Source organism: Manacus vitellinus, unplaced genomic scaffold, assembly GCF_001715985.3.
Source record: "Manacus vitellinus isolate BGI_N305 unplaced genomic scaffold, ASM171598v3 scaffold_48_pilon, whole genome shotgun sequence".
Lineage (NCBI taxonomy): Eukaryota > Metazoa > Chordata > Aves > Passeriformes > Pipridae > Manacus > Manacus vitellinus.
The window spans coordinates 1,234,443-1,259,459 of NW_021940593.1; the positions used below are offsets into that span (position 1 = coordinate 1,234,443).

The 25,017-nt window shown below is 39.9% G+C and overlaps 1 protein-coding gene across 1 annotated transcript in view; it reads right to left on the minus strand.

Moving 5' to 3' along the window:
- Positions 1-25,017, minus strand: part of CTNNA3 (catenin alpha 3) — a 427,660-nt gene that overhangs the window by 26,410 nt on the left and 376,233 nt on the right. The window contains exon 15 of the mRNA XM_018079955.1: positions 22,595-22,776. Coding sequence (XP_017935444.1) covers positions 22,595-22,776 — 182 coding nt within the window. The remainder of the gene's footprint in view (positions 1-22,594; positions 22,777-25,017) is intronic.

Consider the following 25,017-nt stretch of genomic DNA (forward strand, 5'->3'; position numbering starts at 1 on the left):
TGCAGGCAGGTTCTTCAGGTTGTCTCCTGCGCACACTGGCAGAGGTGTTTGGCTATGTGGAATGTGTTTCAAATGTAACCACACTGCAGCTCCAAACTGCACCTTCTCAAAGCACCAAGGTGAATTACAGCCCAGACAGAAAGTCAGCATTATCTCTAAGGACTTCCACTGCAGAGAGGCCCATCTGCTTCCCACTCTTGTGCATTACGTGTTGAATTTTCAACATGAGTTATAACTTGGTCTAGAAAAAGCAAGTCTTAACAGCCTGGAAGCAGAAAAAAGGCATGGGAGGGTTCGTAATGAAAGGAAATATGAATGTGAGCAGTACAGTGCAAACAGAGAGCAATGCCACTTAAGCATGCCAATATTGTCTTCTAAAATCCTCTTGCTATGCTGTAACCTTTAAAAAATGAAACATTCCCTTTGTTTTTCAAGGTGTATTTCTTCTAGTTGCCCAATAAGAGAAAGCAAATAGATCCTTCTGAAAATCACTGCTACCATTTAAAAGAATTCAGGCACATGTATACCCAGACTACTTCCTTAACCTTTCAGAACATGCCTTGCAGCAAGGCCTGTTACAGCAACTTAAACTTGGTGAATCTCAAAAGGTAGAGGTTATGGCTTCATGACCACTATACTATTATTTTTTTAGGATATTTATTCCTCATTTAATTGTGTCACTAAAAACAATTACATGAATGGCAGACCTTTTTAGCACAAAGCAGGGATGGAGTGCATGGTAGGATCTGACCCCACATATTTTAGCACTTAATGAATGAATGGCATATATGAAGGAGCAGAAAGCACTTCCTCCTCTTGCCTCAAGCAGGCATGAACATTTCTGGATGTAGAAAATAAACTAATACAAAGTATATCAATGCAATTTAAAAACACAAACTACTTGAAGAAGACCACTAGGTACTCTGGCAGATGCATAATTAAACACTTAATTTCAGAAAGGCCGAGCTAAAGGTTGAGGGTGCCAACCACCCTCTGCACAGGGAGCTGAAGAGAAGCTTTTAATTACACCATCATAAACCCTGAGTAAAATATACGATACCCTTTAAATAATCCTGGAAAAAAATGGATGGCAGCAAAAGAAGATGTAGACACTGTGAAGAACTGACTTCTAATGGATTTTTAGATTTTTGAACATGAAAGTAAACAAAGCAGATAGTAAACTGATTATCCGAAACCAGACATGGAAACCCCAAAATTTGGAGTTTAGAGAGCTCTTTTTTATGAACTATAGTAAGACAAAAACGTTGTCATGAATTTGAGTCACAGAATGAGACCTCCAGTTCAGGAATGTAGGGTAATAGTGCCAGCTTTTTGATATACCCAAATAGCTGTAATTATGCATTTATATGTGCTCTATGACCAATCTGTTGTTCTTGAGCTTGAACTTTTGATCTGGTTTTTCCAATTGACTGCAATCACACTAATCAGCCGACAGTAGAAATTGCAAAGGAAGGTAAATTAAGGATTTCAGTTTGATCTCAGCTATGTCATAACTCATTAAACACCACATAACATTTTGGGGCAAGACAACCACACTCACACATTTTGGAGCAACTGCTGGAGACTATCTCGCAAGTAAAGACAGTGTACCTGGGTTTAGAGGGTCACATGTTTCCTGAGATACATGTTCCCTTCAGAGGGTATGTCAGAGACTACCTGAAGACAGAAAAACAAGACTGACCCTGGCTGTGCAGTCCATGCAGGTGTGAACACTGCTGAGAAGTCTTTTAACACATTTAAGCTAAGAGCTGTATTAACAACACAGTTTTAATTCTGAACTCTTCTTATCTCAAATTTTCTCATTCCCCTTGACTGTCCCTTCAATCATAGTAATAAGAAAAACCTCATCCAGATCTCAAAAATCACAAAACTGGCCAAAAAATATGCTGTTTGAATTATTTTGGGGGGGTGGAGGGGTTTATTTCTAAAGCTCAAGGCTGCACACTAGTCATGACTTCAAGCTTTTAATGTCTAATCATGAAAGTCCAAACCACTTTGCAAGGTTATTGAACTGCCACGACTGCTGTCACTGGGGACCCCTCTGCAAGAACAGAGGGGAGAGACGGCAGCTGGAAGGAAAAAAATCATCTTCCCATGTGAAGCAGAGCCCTGGGAAGCTCACCTACCCACAGGTCTTCAGAAGTAGTTATTTTAGGGAAAAAGGAAAAGAAACTGCTATTCTTAGATGCAGCAGAAAATTGGGAGAACTGGCAAAACTGATTAATGGCAGTAATATCAAGGGCTAGAAAGGAGGCCACGCTGTGGTCACATCTGTCTCATGGCATTTAAAGCTCTACACAGTGAGCCTCTGCAAACCTCTTTTTCACCTTCCCTCTATCATTTTTCAAATTCTTTAAGTTGATTCACAGCTCAACAGTTTCACCTCTTTCATGCCAGTACTTCCTGTTGTTCTATATTTTACTGAAGAGTTTGTCATCCCCCTGAAATGTTGATTCCAAAAGGAATCTTTCTGAATGCCTTTGCCACACGTAACACCATCTTGCTGATGGCCAGCTGGGCTATTTTCAGAGTTTACATGTGCCATCCTACTTCTAGTGTTAACATGGGCTATTAATAATCATATTTTTCAACACTTGTGCCCACAAGCTATCATTAATAGCTTTTAAATGTTACTTGAAAAACAAGACCTCCCAGTGGTACAATTATAATTTCAACTACCCAGTATGTCACAATAAAGGAATCCGTCTTCTGAAAAATCCTTGAAAAATACAAATTAATATCAAAGTTTGATTAAAAAGCTCACCTGGGCTGCCAGTAAGTTGCTAACATTTTTAATCCAAAAGATGTGTTTGGCTAATGGTATATATAACATTACTGCAAAATTGTCTTTCTGAGTGCCCATCTAGTGTTTTGCAAAGAAAAAAAAAATCTCAATGATAAAAGCCTTTGCACATGTGATTAATGGATTTTAAATTGAATGAAGTTTAGGATACAGAAAATGGGAATCGAAGAATTTTTTGGAGCTAGGGAGTCAGCTTTCTGGTATTTAACTGCTGTAACCTTATAACTGCATTTATTAAGTTTTCAAGTTCCATCTTCAGAAAACAATGGCAATTTTTGCCCAATTGGGACATCTGCCATCTACAAAAGGGAGTCATGAAGCTGTACCCTTCTCATGCTCTGCATTACAAATTTAACAGCAATTGGAATTAAGGGTGTTATTGAACCTAAAGAGGAACCATATCAGGACTATCAAAATCAAAAGGCTCTAGGCTGGTAGTGGAAGACAATAAAATTCACCTTTCGAAATGAGTTCATTCCATTAGCAGAATCATATTTTAGAATTCATCAGAAAACTGTCCTCACACCATTGCTGGGTTTCTTTTTTAAAACCTACGTTTTTAGTGTTGCAAACTGAAATAAATGGCACGATCTAGATGTAATTAAAACATTTTATAGTAAAAAAAGAATGAAGTACTCATCAAAAATTTATATTTTATGTTATATATGCACCTAGCACATCTGCTATGCCATTGGGACAGATGTTTATTAATATGGATATCTGATCATATTGCTAGACTGCTAATGGCTCAGTCATCCATCTTCTAAATACCACACAAGTTTCTGACTATATGTTGAATCAATTATCAAAATATTTCCAAAAAAGTCCTTCTTTACTGCTATTGTCTCTGAAAAGCACCATTAACTCACAGTTTTGTTTCAACAACGATGTTACAACATATGGTGTTTATAACATGTATGTTGTACAAAAGACTCACTTTAAAGAAACTTCCTTTAATATGGTAACAGGTATGAAAATCAGCCAAAATTAATATAGATGTGTTTTGATAAGAGTGATCCCTTGAAATAATACACTCTCTGGTAAGGCTGGTGACCATGAAACAGGTGACTCAACTGGAAACTGGTCCTTTCAGTTATCTTCAGGAACACACAGATCCTAAATTCTGCTTCCTCATGCAACAGCACACCCTAAATTTGTTAGGCATTGCATGCTGCAATCTGTTTTTATTTCTCTGTTTAGTTCTGCTGTCTAGAGGAAACGATAAAAATAGGATATTCATATTCAAATTCCTTTTCTTGTTCAACTTCAAAATCTTTTGAGTAGAAAAATCTCACCTCTTCCTGCCAGAGTACTGCACTTGTCTTGAAATGCTGATTTTCTTAGTGGCAGTTTAGTCAGACAATTTGACAATTCAGTTAAATATTGAAATATTTGGCTACAGCCAAGCATCAGTGTTTTATGATTTCTCAAACTGTGTAAATAATAATGGTTTATTAAATTAAATATATCCTTTTCTGTCTATCCCAGCACTACTGATGTCCACTACACATTCGTACTCACCTTTACTGTGGACATATTCTCCTACCATCTCTCCTCCTGATTTCTAAGCCCTCATGCAGGTAGAGACAAAGCTTACCTTATTACAAGTTCACTGAAGATGAACAGGCTGGACTCAATGGGCTTGAATTTTTAAATTCCCTTCCCAGTATTTTTCTGATACTACTTTAGCCTCATTTATTTTCTCCTAGACTGACAAGTTGCAGTTTCATGTGGCACTGCCTCAGAATCAGACTACAAGGCCACAGAAGCTCTAGAAGGAGCTCAGACACCTGATATAATCAGAATCCTTCAGATTAAACTCCTGAGCTAAACCAGCACATGGTGTCACCCTATTTGTTGCATTTCAAGGGTTTAGGGGTTTGGGTTTGTTTGTGTTTTGTTTTGAGGGGTTTTTTGAGTGAAAACAATAAGGAAGTTTCTTACTTATCTTTACTCCATTTTACAATTGCCTAATGAACACGACCAGAAGAAGCAATTTCAGCCCTAGGCAGAAGTCTTCATCTCTGCACTATTTACTTGACTCTCACTGAAAAAGAACCTGGCTTTAAAATACTATGCAAAGAGGAAACTAATTTCAGATTTTCAGAATAAAAATATATACTTTGCATGATAAAAAAGAAAACTTTTAGAATGAAATGCATTTTCTTTGCACTTGATCAATTTGATATGTGCCTTCCTCACACTTTGGGAAAAAAAAAGTAAACTAATTCTCATTTACACTGTTGACTCACAGAGTTATCAACAACCCTACGGCACCAAAGGAAAAGTGTTATGATGTTTCCATCCTCTCAAATCTCCCGTATTTTTCACGGTGAGCTCTCCTTATTGCTCTACTTATGCAGACATAGTGTAACGTTGAGGCTGTGTGAATGAAATCTTTGTACTGTCAGCCTCAAGCACTCAAATACCATGAGTCAGGCTCCAAAATACCACAGAGCTGGAATAAATATCATGAGACTTGAAATAGTACATCTGCAGTTCTTCGTATTTACTTTTTTCTTCTTTTTTTTCCCAAGATTTCAGGGTCACATTTTCAAGATTTGCTCAGCAGCCATGAAAGTTAATTAAAAATGCTGGAGGTAAGTAAGTTTCTCCTACAATAACAAACCTCAAGTGCCAAGACACAAAGTAATAGACATGCAAAGATTTTTAATAACACTCTGAATTACCAACACTAACATATGAATGCAAGAAAAGAGCAGTTAAAACACGGGAAGTCTTAATTTCTGCCTGCTCATCAAATGTCAGTAAGAAAGTTCTCTTGCAGTCACACAGTGGTGAGAGGTAAGTGGGAATGAGAGAAGAGAACATGATCACTGGCTAGAATACATCACTGATGCCAAGAAAAATAAAGAACAGAGGAAAGACATGGGAAAAACTATTACCACAGGTGCTGTTTGCTAGCATGTGTAGCCTTTAGCAGACAGTACTGTCTGCTTGTAGTGCTGTACAAAGCTGCTTAACTCACTTTACTTTTGCCTCCCTCATTTTAAGAGTAAGGAATTTGCTACAGACTGGCATTAGAGAGCATTCCTCACTCCTGCTGCAGAACACCTGGGGTGAGGAAGGGATTTCCTTCCCCACAGTGATGCAAGAATTCACCTGCTGAAATGCCTGGCTGCAGAGACTGCAAACTAGAGCCAGAATCTGGGGCTTACATAGATCATTCCTTACTGTTTTGAACTTCCTGGTGTAACCTCAGCCATTCCTGATTACATTAATTATGCACTTTCAAGGTTTTCTTAACAACCAAGAAGGCAGGAAACTTTTCTTAAGTGGCACACAGTTTCTGCAGAAAACTGCATTCAACACACTTGACACAATTCAATCAGGCAAGTTACTTGTCATGAGCAAGTGTCATTGTCACTTTGCTGTGTCAAGATGAAAGCATTTGAAAATATGTTTGGCACAGGCTCTACAGTGAATGAAACTGTGTAATTGTATCATGGTGGGTGAAATCTCCTAGGACTGAAAAGAGAAAGTATCCTCTGAGAGTGTTTTAAGTTGAATACAACATTCCCCAAATATAATGTGATAGTCCTGAATAAAAACACCACTTTGTCTGATTTTTTATCTGTATTAAACCACATTTTAGTCCAAGGTCTGACTATAGCTGCAGCTTGCTTCCTCATCCAACAGTACTTAAAACTGAAGAGAACTCCTGGAACAAGTTACTGCCTTGGCAGGGAACACAGTACAGACAGCTGCTTGTTCACTGAAATACTGACAGAATTTTGAGGGTTTCTGCTCTGAGGCTTATGTTCTGTCCCAGCCCACAAGAAGTTCTCTTTCTGTGCTAATAACCCCGCTTTACTGATAGGAAAAGCTGCTTTTATCACAGTTCAGCAACCATTAAACAGCCACATTTACTTATATATTTATATCTTTACATTTATAACAGTCCTCTCATTATATCAGCAGTATCAAGGGGCTGTACAGCTTTATAGCATGGCTTGTCTTAGGACTGGTTGGGAAGAAAACTCTTCCAAATTTTGTGAAAATACTAGTAAAATTCACTCAGTCAAAACCACTGCCCAGCCTGACTGAAAAGGAAACACAAGATGAAGGCTCCACACTGCAGCAAGGGTGTAAAGAATGGCACTGTCAATGAGAAACTTAGTGAGGACTTCCCTCTAAAACATCCGCATAATCATTTTTCCTTGCACCCTCCTTCTGTTTGGTTTGCTTACTGTCAGAAGCCAAGGGGAGATGTTATCCGAGTGGTTCTCCCTTGGGAATGTGGGGGAACACGGAGGTGATGTGCATTCTCAATGAACTGTCTGTTCTTCAAACACCAACCAGACAGCACCTGAGCCCACTGAGAGCTTTATGATCAGGGGGAGGCCTCAGGGCCTGCCATCCTGACAAGAAACAGCTCTTGGAAAGAATTTGATGGACGAGTCTGAAGGTGCCCTTTGAAGAAAAAGTCCAAACAAATCCCACAGTCAGTTAAAAAAGATATGAGAAATGAAAGACTCATTCATTCTTATTAATCCAGGCTAAACTGCAAATCCCAAAAGCAAAATTATGGTTTGTGCAGAGAAAAGCTGCAAAAAAAACCCCATGTGAAAAACAGAACATTCCTAACACAGGTAAAGTGCAATGATTAATCTGGGTAGGACTGCACATTTATAGCCACTGAATACTTGGAAATGTAAACAACATTTTTTAGGCATAAAAGCAAAATTAAAGGCAGTACCGACTGAACACTTACAATACCCTTTCCAACAGCAGCAACTCGTTTGGCAGCAACTTTTTCCTGCTACATCCTGTGTTTCCCACACCATGCCAAACCCTTGGTGTAACACAGCACCAAGCTCTCACGGCTGCTGGTAACAGATGTCCAGCATCTGGTGCCTGCAGCTCGTGTCTTCCTGTACAAGAACTGAGAACTCTTTAAGGAAATCACTTTTAGAATACTCATGTTATCATCATCTGCTACCTCTGACTGGCCCACTTGAAAAGCAATATCGACAGAGACCAGCCAGCAATAAGGAAGACATTCCAGAGAGAGGAATGGAATCATGTATATTCCAGCACAGAAACCTTGAAGTGCTAAATTAACTGCGACCTATGATCTGTTTATAACTATTTAGCCAAAAAAAAAAAGTTATTTAAGAGCAGAGCATTACCATATGTCTAGCAATTACCACAGGCCTATACATACAGAAGAGGCTTCTAAGCCATTACTCACTGAAGAACATCCTGCTCTGCACAGATGATTCAGCCAACAGGAAAAAGATGCTAAAACCAATGAACAAAATTGAAAACAAACCACTGCTTAACGCTAAAAATAAATCAAAGGTGTTAGTGTAAATGGCCAAGTATTGTCTTAATTTTAGACCCAGCTTACACAGTTTACCTTCAGCTCTAGGAAAAAAAGAGACAGACACCTCAGGACAGCAACAGAACTAGTGATAAGTCATCCAGGTGGAAGTGGGAAGCTGACCTGAATAGTGAAAAGCAGAAACTACATTATTCTGCTTTCTCTTTCTCTGACACTGCACTAATCAGAAGCACACTATCTCCAGGACAGCACTCATTCCTGGGGTTAGGCCTGTGGGAAGAAGTGTGCTCACAACATCCCTTCCCTCCTCCTTTACAGCTCTGGTTGTATTTTTGGTTATTTCATTTCGCTTCTCAGTTTATTGAGGACCTGTGGCCTTTTCATCAATTTAAAGAAGACCTCAGTGTCAGCTACTTATTTTAGGGGAATAATAGAGGTGCCTATGTAGGGATGATCTCAATTGTCTGTGAAACAGGTATGACTACAGCAGGTATATTTAAACAGTAACTTTTCAATAAGTTTACAATGAAATGAAGAAAAAACCCTACTGACCTCTGAAACTCCTTCCATTAGCTCACACCCACCCCGGGTATACTGGAGAGTGTCACTCCTTCCCTCTGCCATCCCAGAGCACCCAGAACTATTGGAATTGTTTGATTCACTGCTTCCTAACAGTAAGAATAGACCTCAGATGACCTTAACAGTTCAGGACTGAGACAGGTATGAGAAAATACGGTGAAAAGGGATCTTATGTTTGCAGTCTGCCATGTAGATTCCTCTACATTTCTACCTTCAGCCGTCTTCTGAGCAGCTCAGGTAAGATCCATGGTGCAACCTTTCAGTGAAGACCTGTGGTGCAGGGAGGCAGCACTGTGCTGAGCAGGTATTTTTGGGAACATGCCTCAGCTGAACATCACTACCAGTGCCATTTGGAGGAGAAACACAGAGTTTGAATCCCCCAACAGGACCCAAACAGCAGCTGCCAAAGGTACTGAATAAAAAGCGTGTGTTAGAAAATGCTGTACAGTGTTGGAAGGAAAATAGTGTGAAAACCATTGGCAGGCTGTGTGAACCATGAAAGGTCCTGGTTTAATTAAAAAAGGCTGGAACAGACTCCAGTCATAATTTTAGCAGAAAACAGCAGTTCAGCACTGTTTCTATTGTTCACCATGCTCCCAAGGTGAGCATTTTCAAATAGTTTGTTCTCAGAAGTATGCATACTCCAAAAAGAAAACTAAACTAAAAGGTTACTAAATAAAATTAACTACATAGAAAATACAGTAAGGTTTCTTGCAACCCTGCAGCTTCTGGGAATAATTATATTTTGTTAGATGGCAACTCCATCCTAGATTGACTCTTGACCATAAAAAAATCAAAGGTTCAATTGAAATTAGTTCCTGTGGACTGATCACTCAGAGAGAAGAAAGCCAGACATTTGGTAGGGTGAAGACAAATAATACAGGAGCAGTGATTTGAGAAAGATGAAAGCCTTATCTCTCGGAAATAACCATGGCTTCATCTGCACAGAGAAGGGTGACCATAGCAAATGCTGCAGTGCTCTCAAACAACTGATCTGTAACCCGGTAGAGGGAAGAAGGGAAAATAAAAGTAAAATAATAATTTAGGAACAACTGAAGTAATATACTCCAGCAGAGAAAAATATAACCATACATCTTCTTCCCAGCCTATAATGTACTACTGGTATATCAAATGATCAAAGCCAGACACACAAATTTGGGAGCCTCTGGCTGATTTGGATATGTCTGGGTACCATAAAAACATGGGGTTTAGGCTGTGCTGTGCCTTCACCTCATCTACATGTTAAACAATGAGATACATCCACAACACAAAGGGACAAAACTTGATTTTTCTCCAATGCTTACGAATTACTGTACATGCGAATGTAAAAGAAGATAATTTGTTTTACAAAATCTCTTTGCTTTGGAAAATGTGTCTTATGGCCTCAAAAATTTTTCACGTTTTATACTCTGATAGAAAAGCCTTGATGTACGAAGTTAATAGCGTTGCTTCTAAGGGAAAAGAGCAGAGGAGAAGAGAGAAGTCCCTGACAATAAGTCTTCCTCAATCCCTTCTCCAGACTGCCCCCTTGCCTCCTCACCAAGATCAGAGTGACAGTCCCAAAAACAACATCCCTTTACTTGATTCATCTCCTCCTGGCAACCACAAGGAACCCTCTGAAGAGCAAATTCTGGTGACCAGCACTGCAAAGCCTGTACAGCATCAAAAGCACTCTCTTTTGCTTTATAAAACAACAACCCAGTGATCTGGTTCCCTTTTATTTCACTGTCTGCCTTCTTTCTTTTAACAGTTACTACTCATTTTTATGTACCCTTATTGGGTACTATCTGTCACTATCAAGTTCACAAACTCTGCCTTGACAATTACACTTCAGACTTCTATTTCATGAACACCAGCCAGGCCAACAGTCAGTAACTGCCATAAATCCATTTTTTTTTTTCACTCTTGGACCATAAATTGTCAAGAGAAATGTGGGTGTACATCATACTCTGAAAGCAACTGATCTCTTGTAGAAGTAAGCAAAACTTTCACTTGAATCAGCATTAAATTCACAGGAAAAAAAGTAACTAATATTTTATGTCGAATTTCTGGTCATAATTAATTCACTGCTGTGCCTACCCTTCCAATGAAGGGGCTGCAAAAGTTCCCAGTCTTATTTCCTGGAAACTCTCCAAAGGTTTAAGCTTCTAACTTCTGCTAATTAATTCAGGAGGAACCTGAACATATGGCGTTATAGCCAAAAATATATAGCACGTACAAAATATAGCAAATAAATTCCATAAAAATAGGCCTATATTTTAAAGGGAGGGGAAAAGCTGGGAGAGGTGCTTTGACTTTTTAATGACTGCTTCTTTATTTTCCTAGGAGACATTGCTGGGTGCTCTTACCCAACAACAGCTTGAGCGAAATAAACATAAAAACAAGTCTAGTGTCAAGGCAGTGAGGTTCAAAAGGCAGATTCAGTGATGTGCCAGTTGGAGAATGCTCCCAAAGCTGACACTTCCCTGAGCACTACCATAAGAACAGCAAATCATAACACGTTTCGCTGTGTAACCTCATATCCAGTTTGGACATTACCTTGGCTTCCCCTTCTGAGTGGAGCTGAGCCATCAGGATGGACTAAGAATCAGCTCCCTCTATTCCAGGTGCCATGGCCTGAGTGCACTAATGGGCCTTAATAATGCTGACCAGGCTCACCCTCCCACGGCCCTGCCCACTGGCCCAAGACCTTCATTTAAGATCTGGCCTGCACCCCACCCCAGTCCCTGATCTGACTCACACGCACACCTGTCTCCAGCCTTGCCCTCAGGTTGGATGTTGGACCTATTTTGCCAGTATCCTGTCTCCTGGATGGACTGCTCATGGACATACTGGAGTGTGACTTTGACCCCTTCTCCTTTTTGCCCCTCAATGGACCATAGAGCTGCTTGGCTGCTTACCTTGTCTGGGATGCCAGTGGTTATGGGCATCCTGTGCTCCTTTGAAATCCCAACACTGCTGAGCTGAGCAGTGCTCAGTGCAAGGGCTGTCTGCACTGGGATTACCCTTGGATCTTGGCTTGCCTCCCTTAGAGAGCAGCTGGCATTGCTGCTCCCTGACAATAGCTCATATCCTCACAGTCTTGGGATCTCACTCCTGCTGGCCCAAGGACAAGGAGGAAGATGCCCGTGGATGGAACCGGAGCAGCCCCAGTCAGAGTGTGGCTGACCCTGTGGAACCCCACAGTTGAGGGGTACCTGTCACCTCTGGGGGCTGAGGAGCTGACACGCCCTCTGGCCACCCCTGATAGGTGATGAAAGCACAACTTAAACTGCTGCAAGGCACACCTGCCTTCATGCTGGGCCTAATGCTGCTCTTACAGGTACTGCTATTCCTTGTTCCATCATGCTCTAAGGAGATCGTCCCACCACAGCCTTCCCAGCTGCCTAGGAAAACTGGCCTGGAAGCTGTTAAATTACTGCCTGAACTACTCTTGCTTTACACTCCTCATGTCTCTGCTGACAGGAGCTGTTATTTGGGAGTTCTGAACACACCTTGTCCTCCGAGTGTTGTAGTCCCTGAAGACAGAAGGCAAAAGACAGCTCTTTTTGGCACAGGAGATACAACTTGTCACTTAATTATGATTGTATTTGCTGTAAGGTATACTGGGACTTTATAGTTAACTTGCTTCTAGTCCTGGATGGATTCCTGCCAATGGATAGGTAGATCCATGTCTCTGCCTTATTTATGATTTCTTATGTCTGAATTTTACTAAGTTGTCTCTGACTTGCCCAACCAACAACCATCTCTTTATCTCTTCACTTTCTTACCTCAGCTTTTATGCTATTTTAGAACTGGGATCAAGAAGTGCTAGGTACTCTGAAATAAATGTTAGACTAATTCTAAGATTTCAATGAATTCCTTGCATTTTTTGCAATCTTATATGGGACTACAGGAAAAATAACAAAGCAACAACTGTTACTTCTCTGATTTTTTTGAGGACCAACTGTTTTTAAGGAAATACTAGTTACACCTAGAGATGCTCAGACAGGGAGGTTGTGTCAGTAGGTTGTTTTGCCCTATGTATACAATTTGTTTACACATACATGGGGTGCAACCATCAGCACAAACCAAGTATTTCCACAGAAACAGCAGAATTAAGAGGCTCATTGTTTCAAATGGAACACATTTTCTTGGACTTAAATTTATAAAATACTTTTAGGATGTGGAGCATGTAATTGCTCTATCAGAGGAATTAATCTTCACAGCTTCCATGACTATGAGGCATTCTGCAGGATGCAAGAAATGATTCAGAAGCGGCTTCGTACAGTCCAGCACTAAGTCAACTAAAAACATCAAAAAAGCAAACCACCACCAGAATTTTTAAGATGAGGACTTTTACATAAAATTTTAACTAGACAACTGGTAGAATTTTCTTTGTGATAATGGGTCTGAACTTCTAGCTGTATACATGAAATGTAGGAGTCATTTTCCATTGCAGCCGGGAAGTGACTGTTTGTTTCAACTCAATTAAAACATCATTCTAATGAACTTTATGTCTACACTGAAAAGGCTGCCTTTCTGAGTCCTGTTGCTTTTATCAATACCTGGTTTTCTTGCAGGAAATACAGGAATTAAAAAAACAGTTTGAAAGCATTGACAATATAGAAGTTGAAATTAGGAGGGTTGACTGTTAGGCTAAAGTAAGTTTTTATCACCTTTCTATTAAAAGTTTAAGTTCAATAATTGTTAAGCTCAATAATAGGAAAGTACTATGTTCACTTTCATTTCCGTTCCAAAGAAATGAAAGTTGCACAAATAACATGTCTTTTTTAAAAAAATAGTTTTTAAATGAAATGCCTCATCCTTCCAAGGAAAGGGGCAATTATATGAACAGTGAAATAATTACACATGCTTGTAGTGTAGATAGATATCCACAATGTAATTATGTCACTGAGAGAAGGAAGAGAGAGTAACAGAACCTCCTTCTGTCCTGATGTTTTGCTAAAGAGCTTGTATTTTCCCAGTATGACTGCTCTGAGGACATTTTCAGGGACTGGGAATCTATCCTGCCCATCCAGGGGCATTGTGAATGTCACGTGCTGACTGCAGCCAGCAGCAGTACCAAGAGATGGGAGAAAATGTGTCTTTTAGGGTTATGACAGTGAAGGCAGGTGCTTTACTTAATGCAGCAGAAGTGAGAATAGAAGTGGGTGAAATGGCTGTGGTTAAAGAACAACAGATGACACAAAAGGAACAGAAGACTGTAAAAACAAAGCCAATCCACACAGGCCTGTGTATTATCTGTCCTCTTCCTAGTTTGATGCTGACATGGAGCTTCAGTTTATCTATTCCCTTGAGTATTTCTAGACCAAGTTATGAGCAATAGTAAAAAAACTGTTAAGTGAATGCAGCTGTACATGAGTCAGCTGCATTTTGTCACAGTAATGTTGCAGAGGAAAGGAAGAAATGTTATGCTCATTATTTTGGTAATTAGCTGTTGGCTGTATTGGTTTACAAGTGTTTAACATGCTTTGTTAACCTGCAAAATAGCAAGGATCTGAAAGTTGTGCTTGTTTGTCTTATCACCCAACATCCTCTTCAGCTGCACACTGTCATCCATTTAGAACCTCCTTGTGTCACAGTCTGAGAGTAAATTCTGACCTTGGAATCCCTAACAGAAGTATCTGAACCAGACTAGGTGTCCATGATTTATTGTGTTTGTTTAATAAGAATACTATTGATGTTAATTATGCATACTACAGGAAAATAAATCCACTGAGCCTGAAGGCAAATTGGATATCTAAATACTTAGAGTAATACTGAGTCATAAAACCAAACTGTTAATGATTTTTGGGGTTTTTTGCCTGAAATGTTCCTCTTCTGGTTCTAAGACTTCAACTCACCAGGTGATTTTCACTTTGAAATACACGGTATTATAAAGTAACTAATATATTTGGATACTATAATTTCTTTTTAGAAATTTTACTATCAAAGGATATCTAGCACTTACCTTTTAGAGCTATATTGAGTAGCAATTGCCAATTATTATTAATTATTTGCTGATGTATGTATTTAGGAATCAGCTGAAACTATTTTTAGTATAGAAGTGGCAGAAGCATCCACAGGAGTATCGTATGAACTACCGTATTCTATGTAAGTATCATTAATCAAGACACAGTAGTACCATGAAGGAAATTCAGACTCAGTCAAAAGCTTTTGAGATGGACAGGAGGACACAAATACTTGATTTTTTTGCCTTCAAAATCCTCACTTATTTGTGAAAGTTGCATTTGTGCAAATTTTAGAAGCTCTGTGACATTCAGGAAGAATGAGCAGTACCAGCTGATTCTGTGTTACATGGTATGATTTAACCTGACACACTTCAACAATCCATCACAAACCTGAGAGCCCGTGTTTCTATTTGAGAGCAACAACTGCCTGAGGCTACTACACGTAGTTCTGGCAGGACAGTCAGTATCCTGAAGTACTGCAAAATCTTAAACAACATTTACAACTACTGTAGCTAATGCAATTCTGCTGCTCATTTTAACAGTAAAAGTTATCTGCTTCATCTACTGTGCTGTAACAAGTAAATCCTGCTGGTTCTGTTTGACAAGGCCTGTATGATAAAACACGTGCGAGTATGCACACACAACTAAACTGTACCTGCTCTATAAATTTACCTTAAATAACAACTTTATATACTTAACACAAGTAGAAGTTGCTGATAATATAGAATCCTAAGGAAGGTTCATCATCATCCTTGCCCAAAGTAATTTTCTCCAAAATAACTCTGTCCTTTCTGATGCCTCAGTTGTACAACACCCCTGTTGACAAAACTGTCACAGTCTTTGGGTGATTTGTCATGACATAATCTTACAGTGAAAGTTGTTTGTTCTCATATGCAGGTTACGATGCAAACACTGAGTAGATATGGACTCTCAAAAGCATCCCAATTGCTTAATGAAATAATGCCAATCAATGAATTCCCTGATAGGAGCAGGGAGGGGAGGGAAAGGGGAAATTCATGCTTGTATCTGAAGTTGAACTGTAGCTGTAATGGCAATTAATCAGTTCAGGGGGTTTAGTAATAAAGGTACCATTATCTTTTGTGGCAGTGACAAACTGGGTTGGTAACTGGGAAGAAGACAGAGTGGGAGAGCTGGGACACGTGATTTCCAGATGGGTGAGAGAAGCTGGATGCAACTGCTGGAAATCTGAGGGTTAGAAGGGGCCAAAAAAAAGGCAATAAGTCAGTGGATTTTAGGGTGCAATGAAAAAGCTCCACAGAATTTCAGAACCATCCGAAATGAGCTGAACGGGAAATAGTAGCATCCTGGGTAACTCTGAAGTGGAAAGGGGTACCAGGAAAAGCAAATCAAATAGTGAGTTATGGTGAGAAGTTTCATGGACAAACTTGACTAGGAATAGAATCCCTCCTTGGTCCTCTTTCTTCATTATCTTTTTGTCCCATAGTCTCTTCCAATCCCAGTAACTACATGACTGCCATCTTTGACCTCCCATCTTCTTTTTGGATCCCTCTTTTGCTTTCCCAAGCAAAGACTAGAAGACCAGATGAACTAAGGTTGCAGACTATTCTCTGGTGAGGAGACTTGCCTGATGGGGCAGCTGCACTTGGTCTTAAACAAGAGTGCAACAGAGAGAAAAGATTAGGTGAAGCTGCAATCCTTGGAACTAGAGGTAAAAGCAGAATTACATTTAGTCTTACTGTAAGAATAAAGGGGGACAGCTTTGGGAGGATGATTTTGCTAGATTTATTTTTTTTCAAGTCTTGCTGATTTGTTTTGCTATTTCTCATATTAACTCTGATATTGATGCCATTTTAGAAGCAAGCGTCAAGCAGCAAGAGCAAATATGAGACACTTTCTGAACAGTTTGCTAAGGGCTGAACTCTTTATTTAAAGGAAGTGTTTATACAGCCCCATTTGGAATCTAACAACCTACAAAATGGGTGAGGGGTAAAAAGCCCAGTGACTCTCATTTACTGCTTATACTAAAGAATACTGAGAGGGATTGTCACAGAGGCTTCAATCCTGAATCCATGGACTCCATGCCATTAGGACATGCTGTGAAACAGCCTGGCAAAGTCAGGTACCAGCACGAGTCTCTCCCTGGCGTATCTTCGAAATCACCTCTCACATGGCAGTGAGCTCTGCCTTGTACATCAGAATCTCACCTGAGTCCTGGTGGTACCTTTCCTATCACCAAAGTGTGTGAAAATCTTGCATGAGGACATCCTGCAGTTCTCTGTGTGAAGGAACTTTCCTTGGTGCACAACAGTCAAACACTGAGGCTGTCCACCAAAACTATTCTCAACAAGTTCTGACTCTCAGGAGCTCCCTTTATGCTTAAACCATCAACCCTTCTTGCTGCTTTCTCAAGGTGAATTAAAAATTCCAGTGTTGTGATCCTAAGCACTGCTTGAATTAGATACACATGTGAGCAAAGAAAACTTATGTCTAATTATTGGTAAATACCTTTTTAATTATAAATGTGCTGTGGCAATGGAAAACAAAAATCCTGTTCCATTTACACATAAAGCTTTGGGAAAAACAAACCAAACCAAACGCAACCCTATGATTTTTCTTGTACCTTTTTAGCCAATCAGCAGAGAATTTAGAATATTTTCACCACAATATTATCAAAACTGTTATGGCAGGTCAGGCAATTTTTTGATATTTACTTCTATAGAAAACACAGCAAAAGGACGGAACACTGATGTGTGATTGACCCATGTGACTAAATACATTTTCCTCATAAAATTAAAGGTTATAACTTCTCTTTAAACTTATGACTATTCTCTGATTGAAAATGTGTGTGTTTGCACTAGGAAAATGTAACAGGACACAAGGAAGAAACAAAAATTTGAATTATGTGAGCACACATGGCTGTTTATACATAACAAAATCCCTATTCTTTCACACCCCCCCTTCCTTTTACAGGTAATTCTGCCTGCTGTATGTTGAAAAACACCAGTGGAGTCTTCTTGATCAAATGCCAGTACTTTTCTAATCTCTCATTCAGATACCACCCATCAATACAATGTCACAGTGTCACATATGCTGAAGTCTAAGCAGTGAATTAAATTAACTGACTGTACTACATTTATACAGATTATTACCAGGAATTATGTTTGCTTAAAAGCTCAGTTTAAAGGAAGAAAACTCATTAATTGCCAAGACAGAAGCTATTCCTTAAAATTAGTATGTTCCCATACAGCAGGCCAGATATGCCACTGGAATAAGTGGAAGCTCAAAACCAGAAGGAACTTCCATTTTGAAACCAGTAGGTGTAATTTTTGTACTGAGTTTTCAAGTGTGTAATGGTCCTTGTACAGCTAAAACATTTCAGATGTTGGATGCCTCAGAGTACAAAGGTACTTGGTACTTTAGGTGCAAGCAAGTGAATCTCATAGCACTGAAATAACCTGCAGCAACCATCACATTGCACACACTGCACTGCCAGGGACACCCTGTCCCTGAGAATTCAGTAATCCAAAATGGGACCCACACTAAACACTCATCTTGAAGTCATCCAAGATGGCCAACAGGAAAAACTATGGACAAAGCAATCCTCATTAGCTCATTCTTGCCCAGGAAACTGAAATCCTTTCAAAAGCTGAACCAAGAACTGAAATCCTGTTTCCCTGCTCCATAACACAGATCAACACTCACAACGCTGACAGAGTTTGGGCCAAGACGGAGTTCCGTGGATAGAGATGTAAATCCATATCTATCACCTCCACCCACTCCTTGCTGGGCTACACAGTATGTGGTGTGAGGGATACAGACATGATGGCTTCGTGGAAAGAAGGAAGCATCTCCCATTCCTGATAATTTTTAGCCTAATACTCTTGAAGTTGAAAAGTAAGCCTAAAGCCCTTCCAGCTCAAGAAAACAAATGTCCTGCTATCCTGGGTGAATCCCAAGGTATCAGAAAACCAAACAAACCCTGTTGTGTACAGTTCTGCACAGTAGGTAGATTCGGAGGAGGTGCAGACAAGCACTTTGGATAGATCCTGACCCAGTAAGGTACCCTGGAAGCACCCAGCTCCTCTGAACAGAGAAGTGACAAAGCACTTCTGCACATTCAGAGGAAGATGAGAAGTGACAGTCACACAGGAACTATCTCCCAGGCTTTGCTCATGTTGGCACAAGGCCAGTGGTAGAAGTGCAGGTTTCTGATCAGCCATGGGGGGAGCCAGCAGAGCCGAGCTGAGATGGAATGCTGTGAGAAGGACAGGGATGTGGCTGCAGCTCCAGATTGAGGATAGAAAACATAATCAGACCCACTGATAGCTCATTTGTTTCTCAGCTTTGCTGAATGCCTTCACCGTTAAAGCCATGGCAACAGGAACATTTTGCCTCATTCACTGTAGCCCTCCTAAAGAAACTAAAACTACAATCCAGTTCATTTTCAGAAAAGTAAAATTCAGGAAAGAAACCTCTACCAAATTCTCTTATTTCTAGCAGCAATAACCTTCAGCAAGAGAATTAAATTGGCAGGAACTTTGTATGTTGTCCCCAACAAGCAAGTGTGCTGGATTCCAAAGGGAACAGAGAGCCACACTTTCAGCAGAGCAAATGCCTGGTGTCCACTGCCTCCACTTCTGCCCGTCAGGGCCAAAGCTTATTACTGCAAATATGATGTGGTTTTTACAGAAGTTTTAACAGATTAATAGATTCCAGTAATCAATATAACCAGTTTTCCATAATCAGGCCTCATTATCATGTCCATGCTACCGATGAGCAGCTGCTGCCAGCTGCTACAAACTTCCAACAATGCCTTTCTGCTCTTGTAAATTCCTTTTCCATCTGTCAAGCATAAGCTCACGATGACAATGATGTACAGTCATTGTGGTGAATGGATAGTTCACCACAGCAAAGTCCATCATCATCAAGTTTCAGTAAGCTTATGTCATGTATCACAAACAAAGTTTAAAAAAAAAAGCTGGAAAAATATGTATTACATATAATTACAGTTGTCTGCTCTAGTGTCTGCAGAGGACATGCTCAGGACTGTTCAGTAGGACAAGAATTGTTTCAAATGAGGTTCTGCAGGTCCCTTCTGCCAAGACTCAAAAAAATCAGAGGCATCTGCCCTATAATCAAATAAGGAAGTTAAGCCATAATGAGCTACTTCAGATGGTTACAATTTACCGCAGTCCTAACTTCCACTGAGTAATCACTGATTATAACTGGCCTTCACTGAAGTCATCCTGAAGTATTTTTGTTAATGATCCAAGCTATACACACCAACAATTTATGCCAACATCATTCCCAATTACCTTCTGTCTGAATAATGAGTTATTTTGATACCAACATTAACTTGGTTTTAGTTGAAAATATTACTGTTGCATAAATGGTCAAGGTAACACACAAATGCAAAAGGTGACCTTGAAAAACTAAAACTTTGAAAAGCTCTCATTGAGATTAAATAACAATGAATGCATGGTAATACCATTTGAAGAAAAACAGAAATCAGCTTATGTAACAAGTGACTCAAATACAGAAATTTACTATTTGTCTGAGTAGTTTCTGATGTTACAAATACAAAATGTCAGAATCTTTTATTTCTTCCATGTTCAAGAACTTGGAGTTACAGATTGGAGAGCTCAAACCCTAAGGGGAGCTGGTGCTTGCTGTACATGTACTTGCTGCAAATCTTCTGTGTGTCCAGAGAAGGGAACGGAGCTGGGGACGTTCAGCCTGGAGAAAAAGAGGCTCAGGGGGGATCTTCTCACTCACTACAACTCCTTGACAGGAGGATGTAGCCAGGTGGGGTTGGTCTCTTCTTCCAGGTTACAAGAGATAGGACGAGAGGAAAGGGCCCCAAGTTCCACCAGAAGAGGTTTATTTTAGATATTAGGAAAAAAATTCTCTTCTGAAAGGGTGGTCCAGCACTGGAACAGGCTGCCCAGGGAAGTGGGGGAATCCCTATCCCTGGAAGTGTTCAAAAAACACGTGGATATGGCACTTGAGGACACGGTTTAACTATGAACAAGGCAGTGCTGGGTTAATGGTTGGACTCGATGATCTTAAAGGACTTTTCCACCTTAAACAATTCTATGATTCTATTCCCAGATTTCTACAGAGCAGGAATTGAAAAAGCCAGCTGGCACTTAACTGCCACCTTTGGTAAACAAGAGGAAGAGCCAGAGGAGTTCACCTATTGCTCAGATAGACACAAAACTTGTAACCATATTACTAAAGGACATGTTCAAAACCAGCTTTATAAAGGTGTGAGACAAAGTTAGGTAAGATAGAAAGTATCTCATAAGACCATTTCTGTATTACAGGGTGACTTGATTTCTGTTACCAAGGGCCCTAGACACTGAAGAAAACACTTGGTAGGATAGTCCTCCCCCCAAGAAATAACAACTTGAGTATTAAACACATAACATAGGAATATATACTTGTATGTACTTGCACACCTCAAGTTATAATCTAAACATCTGTGAAGTAAAAAGATTAATACAATCCCTAAAATTTGGAAGAGAATAACAGACTCCATCTTCCAACAATGTACCATATTCCCTACCACACTCTGAAGTGCAGACTAGGATTTTCACTCTCTCTCCACAAAACATTTTAACTTTACCTTCAAGTAAATTATTGTACCAGAGTAATTTCAGAGTTCTCCATGGACTCTCTGGATATCAGCAGCACTTCATAAAGAGCTTCTCTTTGACTCAAAACTGCAGATTATGCCGTGTTCAACTGAGAGCCATATATATAAAATTAAGACTTTGAGCTCGCCTTTTTAATTTTGATTATCTAAAGCTGGTAATATAAAGAATTTTGGCGAGAGAGGTGACTTTAATTGTAAAGATTGACTTTATGGCATAGAATGTTCTTTTTCAAAGGTCTCCATACAAATCATATACTCTTAAAAAGAACAAGGTTGCAGAGTCCCCCATGCAGGTCTTTAAATCTTTCTCACACGAAGGGGAATTTGGAAGGTGCCAGTGTGATAAAATGCAACAGCTGTCTTCCCCAGAATGAGCCTAGAGCAGAGCCCAGCTTTGTTACCTGGTCCAGCTCTATGCAACGCTGCTCATTTACACACCTGAGGAATTTGTCTAAGAGGCTGAGATTTTTCTTCATACCTTGCATGAATGGACTTATTTTATGAGACATTAAGTGTTTTGCAGGAGTGGTTGTGTTTTAAGGCTTCCACCTGTCAGCGACTATTTTACTTCTAACCAGACTGGGGAGGGGGTAAGGAGGGCAGACAACACCATCACCATCTTCCTTTGGTATAATTACATTGATGAAATTTACTGAACATTTAATTCAGTGCATGGCAGAGAAAGCTCCTGAATTTAAGATTGTTTCCTGCTAAACGAGCATCATGGAACATATACTGGCAGCAGAAAAAACTGCCAGCTTTGACAGCTATTTGCTACAGGACACTTCATTCTTCAAAACTACATATAGCAGCATGATAGAGTTCTGATGAAAGCAAGAGCAGGTAATGTGATATAAAATATGCATGAGTATGAAAGTGCACTGCCACGGGTAGGCTCTGTATAGTGTTTTTCATGCTTGACAGCATGGTCTGATACAAGTAGAAAGGAAACAGATGAGACAAAACTACGGCCTAAAATCAAGATTATTTCGGGAGTTTTTTCCCTTTCAGTGAGAACAGAAATAGAGTGCTAAAAGATGTACAAAAACCCTACCAACCAAATTAATAAAAGAGGACAAACAAAAAAAAAAATAAGGACAAGCACAGTTCAAAAATTCAGATCTCCCCACACTTCAGTACCACTCCCTAGTGCATTACATTAGCTTATTCACTCAATTTTGTAAAGATGTTGTCACCTGATATTAAAAACTCAGTATTTGCTGCCTGAACAATATGACAGTGGTCTCCAACATTTATAAATATTGAAGACTCTTTTTTTGCATAATTACCTTGTGAAGTCAGTCATCTCCATCATAATCACACACATCCGCTTGGCCAGAACAATTATGTCATTGCTGGTATCATCCCATATTTCAATCTCTGCATCAAGCTTACTCTTGACTTTTTTGAAGTCAGCCACTTGCTCAGCTATCTTTTCCTTTTCAGCTTCTGGCAGTTGAGTCATCTTGGCCTAAAACATAGAATAAATTGATTTGTAAAACATCTACGTCAGAGTATTTTTCTTTTTTAAAATGAAACCGCTGTACATTATTAAATATATAGTTTAAAACCACTGTGGCCTGGGCCAACTGTTCAAGTTTGAGCACTTCTAAATTTCAAAATCTGTATGCTATCATCTGGTTGTGCCAAATAAATTATCTCAGTGTGATGGGGTCAGTGGTGTTTGTGAAACCATTAATATTAACATAGTGAGAGAAAGAATACATTCTTCCACAGAGCCTTTATGAAATATGACTAACAGTTGCTCCTATTTCTTAGGGTTAAGGAGCCTAAGTGTTTTTAAGTATGATATATGTGCAAGTTACAAAATGCAGTGTTGATTCGGGTAGGAAATAATGAAAAGGGTTAATTGTCCTAGAAATTTCAGGTATGCATGTTCTCTCTCCTGAGAAGGTTCTACATTACCATTTGAAGAGCCAAAAAAGACTTAATTGTTCAAATATGGATATTCTGTCTTTGCAGAAGATAAACAGATGAGCACGTCAGAAATCAGTATGTGAATAAGGTTACCAAAAACTCCTGAAAATGGCAAGAGAAATATTTTACTTAACGTTCTTCTTCATGACCAAGATCATCAGCCTTCTCCAGACAAGGGGTAGATAAACCTTCTGTGTCAGGAACAGGCCAGGAGGCAGACAGGGGCCAAGATATTATGTGGCCACATGGAAGTCCTGGCCCTTCATAATACCTCCTATCCCAGGAAGCAGGGAGACCTTTGGGCTTGTTGGTCTTGATGGCTCTACTGCCACTGTGGTTCTTATCCAGCACCTTCCCTGGAAAGCAGTCCCCTTCAGGCCACCAGGAACTCACAACTACATGCAGCAACTATTAACACACTGAAATTACTCTGCAATTAAACAGTAAATATTTTGTGACTTATTCTTGTTTATAAAACATTACCTACCATCAATAAAATAGAAAGTTAAGGCAGTGGCTGAATTACTTATAATTAACATAACAGGCAATCAGTCTTATACGTAATGCATATGTTTTTCAAGCCATGTCTTTTCAGAGATCTTATTTATGCTAGAATCACTCTGGCATAGGGTTAATTTTCTCTTTTATACAAATTACTGGAAATTACAGGTTTCCCAACATGTAACTATGTTATAATTTGCAGTCACAGAATCACAGAGAATCATAGAATGGTTAATGGTGGAAGGAATCACCATACAGTGGTCAGAATTACCCTATAGTCACAGACTTAGAAAGTGAAACTGTTTTGAGGACTACTTCTCTTGTTTTGTTAAAAAACCCCACAAAACTAAATAGACCAGAGAAGACCAAGACACACTTTCCCCATGGCTGTAGGATAAGCTTGCTGGGTGTGCTGTTTTTTGGCTGGGGTAGTTAATTTTCTCCACAGTAGTTAGCACAGGCTGTTTTGGATTTGTGCCGGAACACATGTTGGTAAAATAACCACGTTTTTGTTATTGTTGAGAAGAGCTCACACAGAGCCAAGGCCTCACCTGCCCCTCACCTCACCCCACCAGCAAGGAGGCTGTGGGGACACAAGCAGCTGGGAGAGGACACAGCTGAGACAGCTGATCCCAACTGACCCAAGGGATATCCCAGCACATAAAGCTGGGGGAAAAACAAGGAAGGGGACATTCAGAGGCATTTGCCTTCCCAAGTCACCACTGCACATGATGGAGCCCTGCTGTCCTGGGGATGGCTGAACACCTGCCTGCCCAGGGGAAGTGGGGAATGAATTCCTTGTTTTGCTTTGCTTATATGCACGGCTTTTGCTTTACCTACTTAACTGACTTTATCTCAAGTATTCCCACTGTTACTCTTCCTATTCCCTGCCCCTTACCAAGGTGGGGAGGTGAGCAAGCAGCTGTGTGGGGCTGAGTTGCCAGCTGGGGTTAAACCACAACAATGGGAAAGGTATGAAACATAAAAATAAAGAGCTGGGCTACAGAGGGAAGAGACCTTTTTATGCTCTGATGCATGTTTGCTGATTGGTGGATGTCTATGTTATTTCCCAGCCCCCAGCTTCCGTACTGGTTTGAGTTCAAGATCACAGGCCTGGATCTTGAAACCACAAGAAAGATGACATTTTAATGAGGGAGCTGTGACATACAGTATCCTGCTATCTGCCAACAATAATGAGCTTCAGGTGGAATGAGACACATTATCCACTGGAACAAAGGGGCAAAGGAGACTATAATTCTGACCTTGTCTTTTC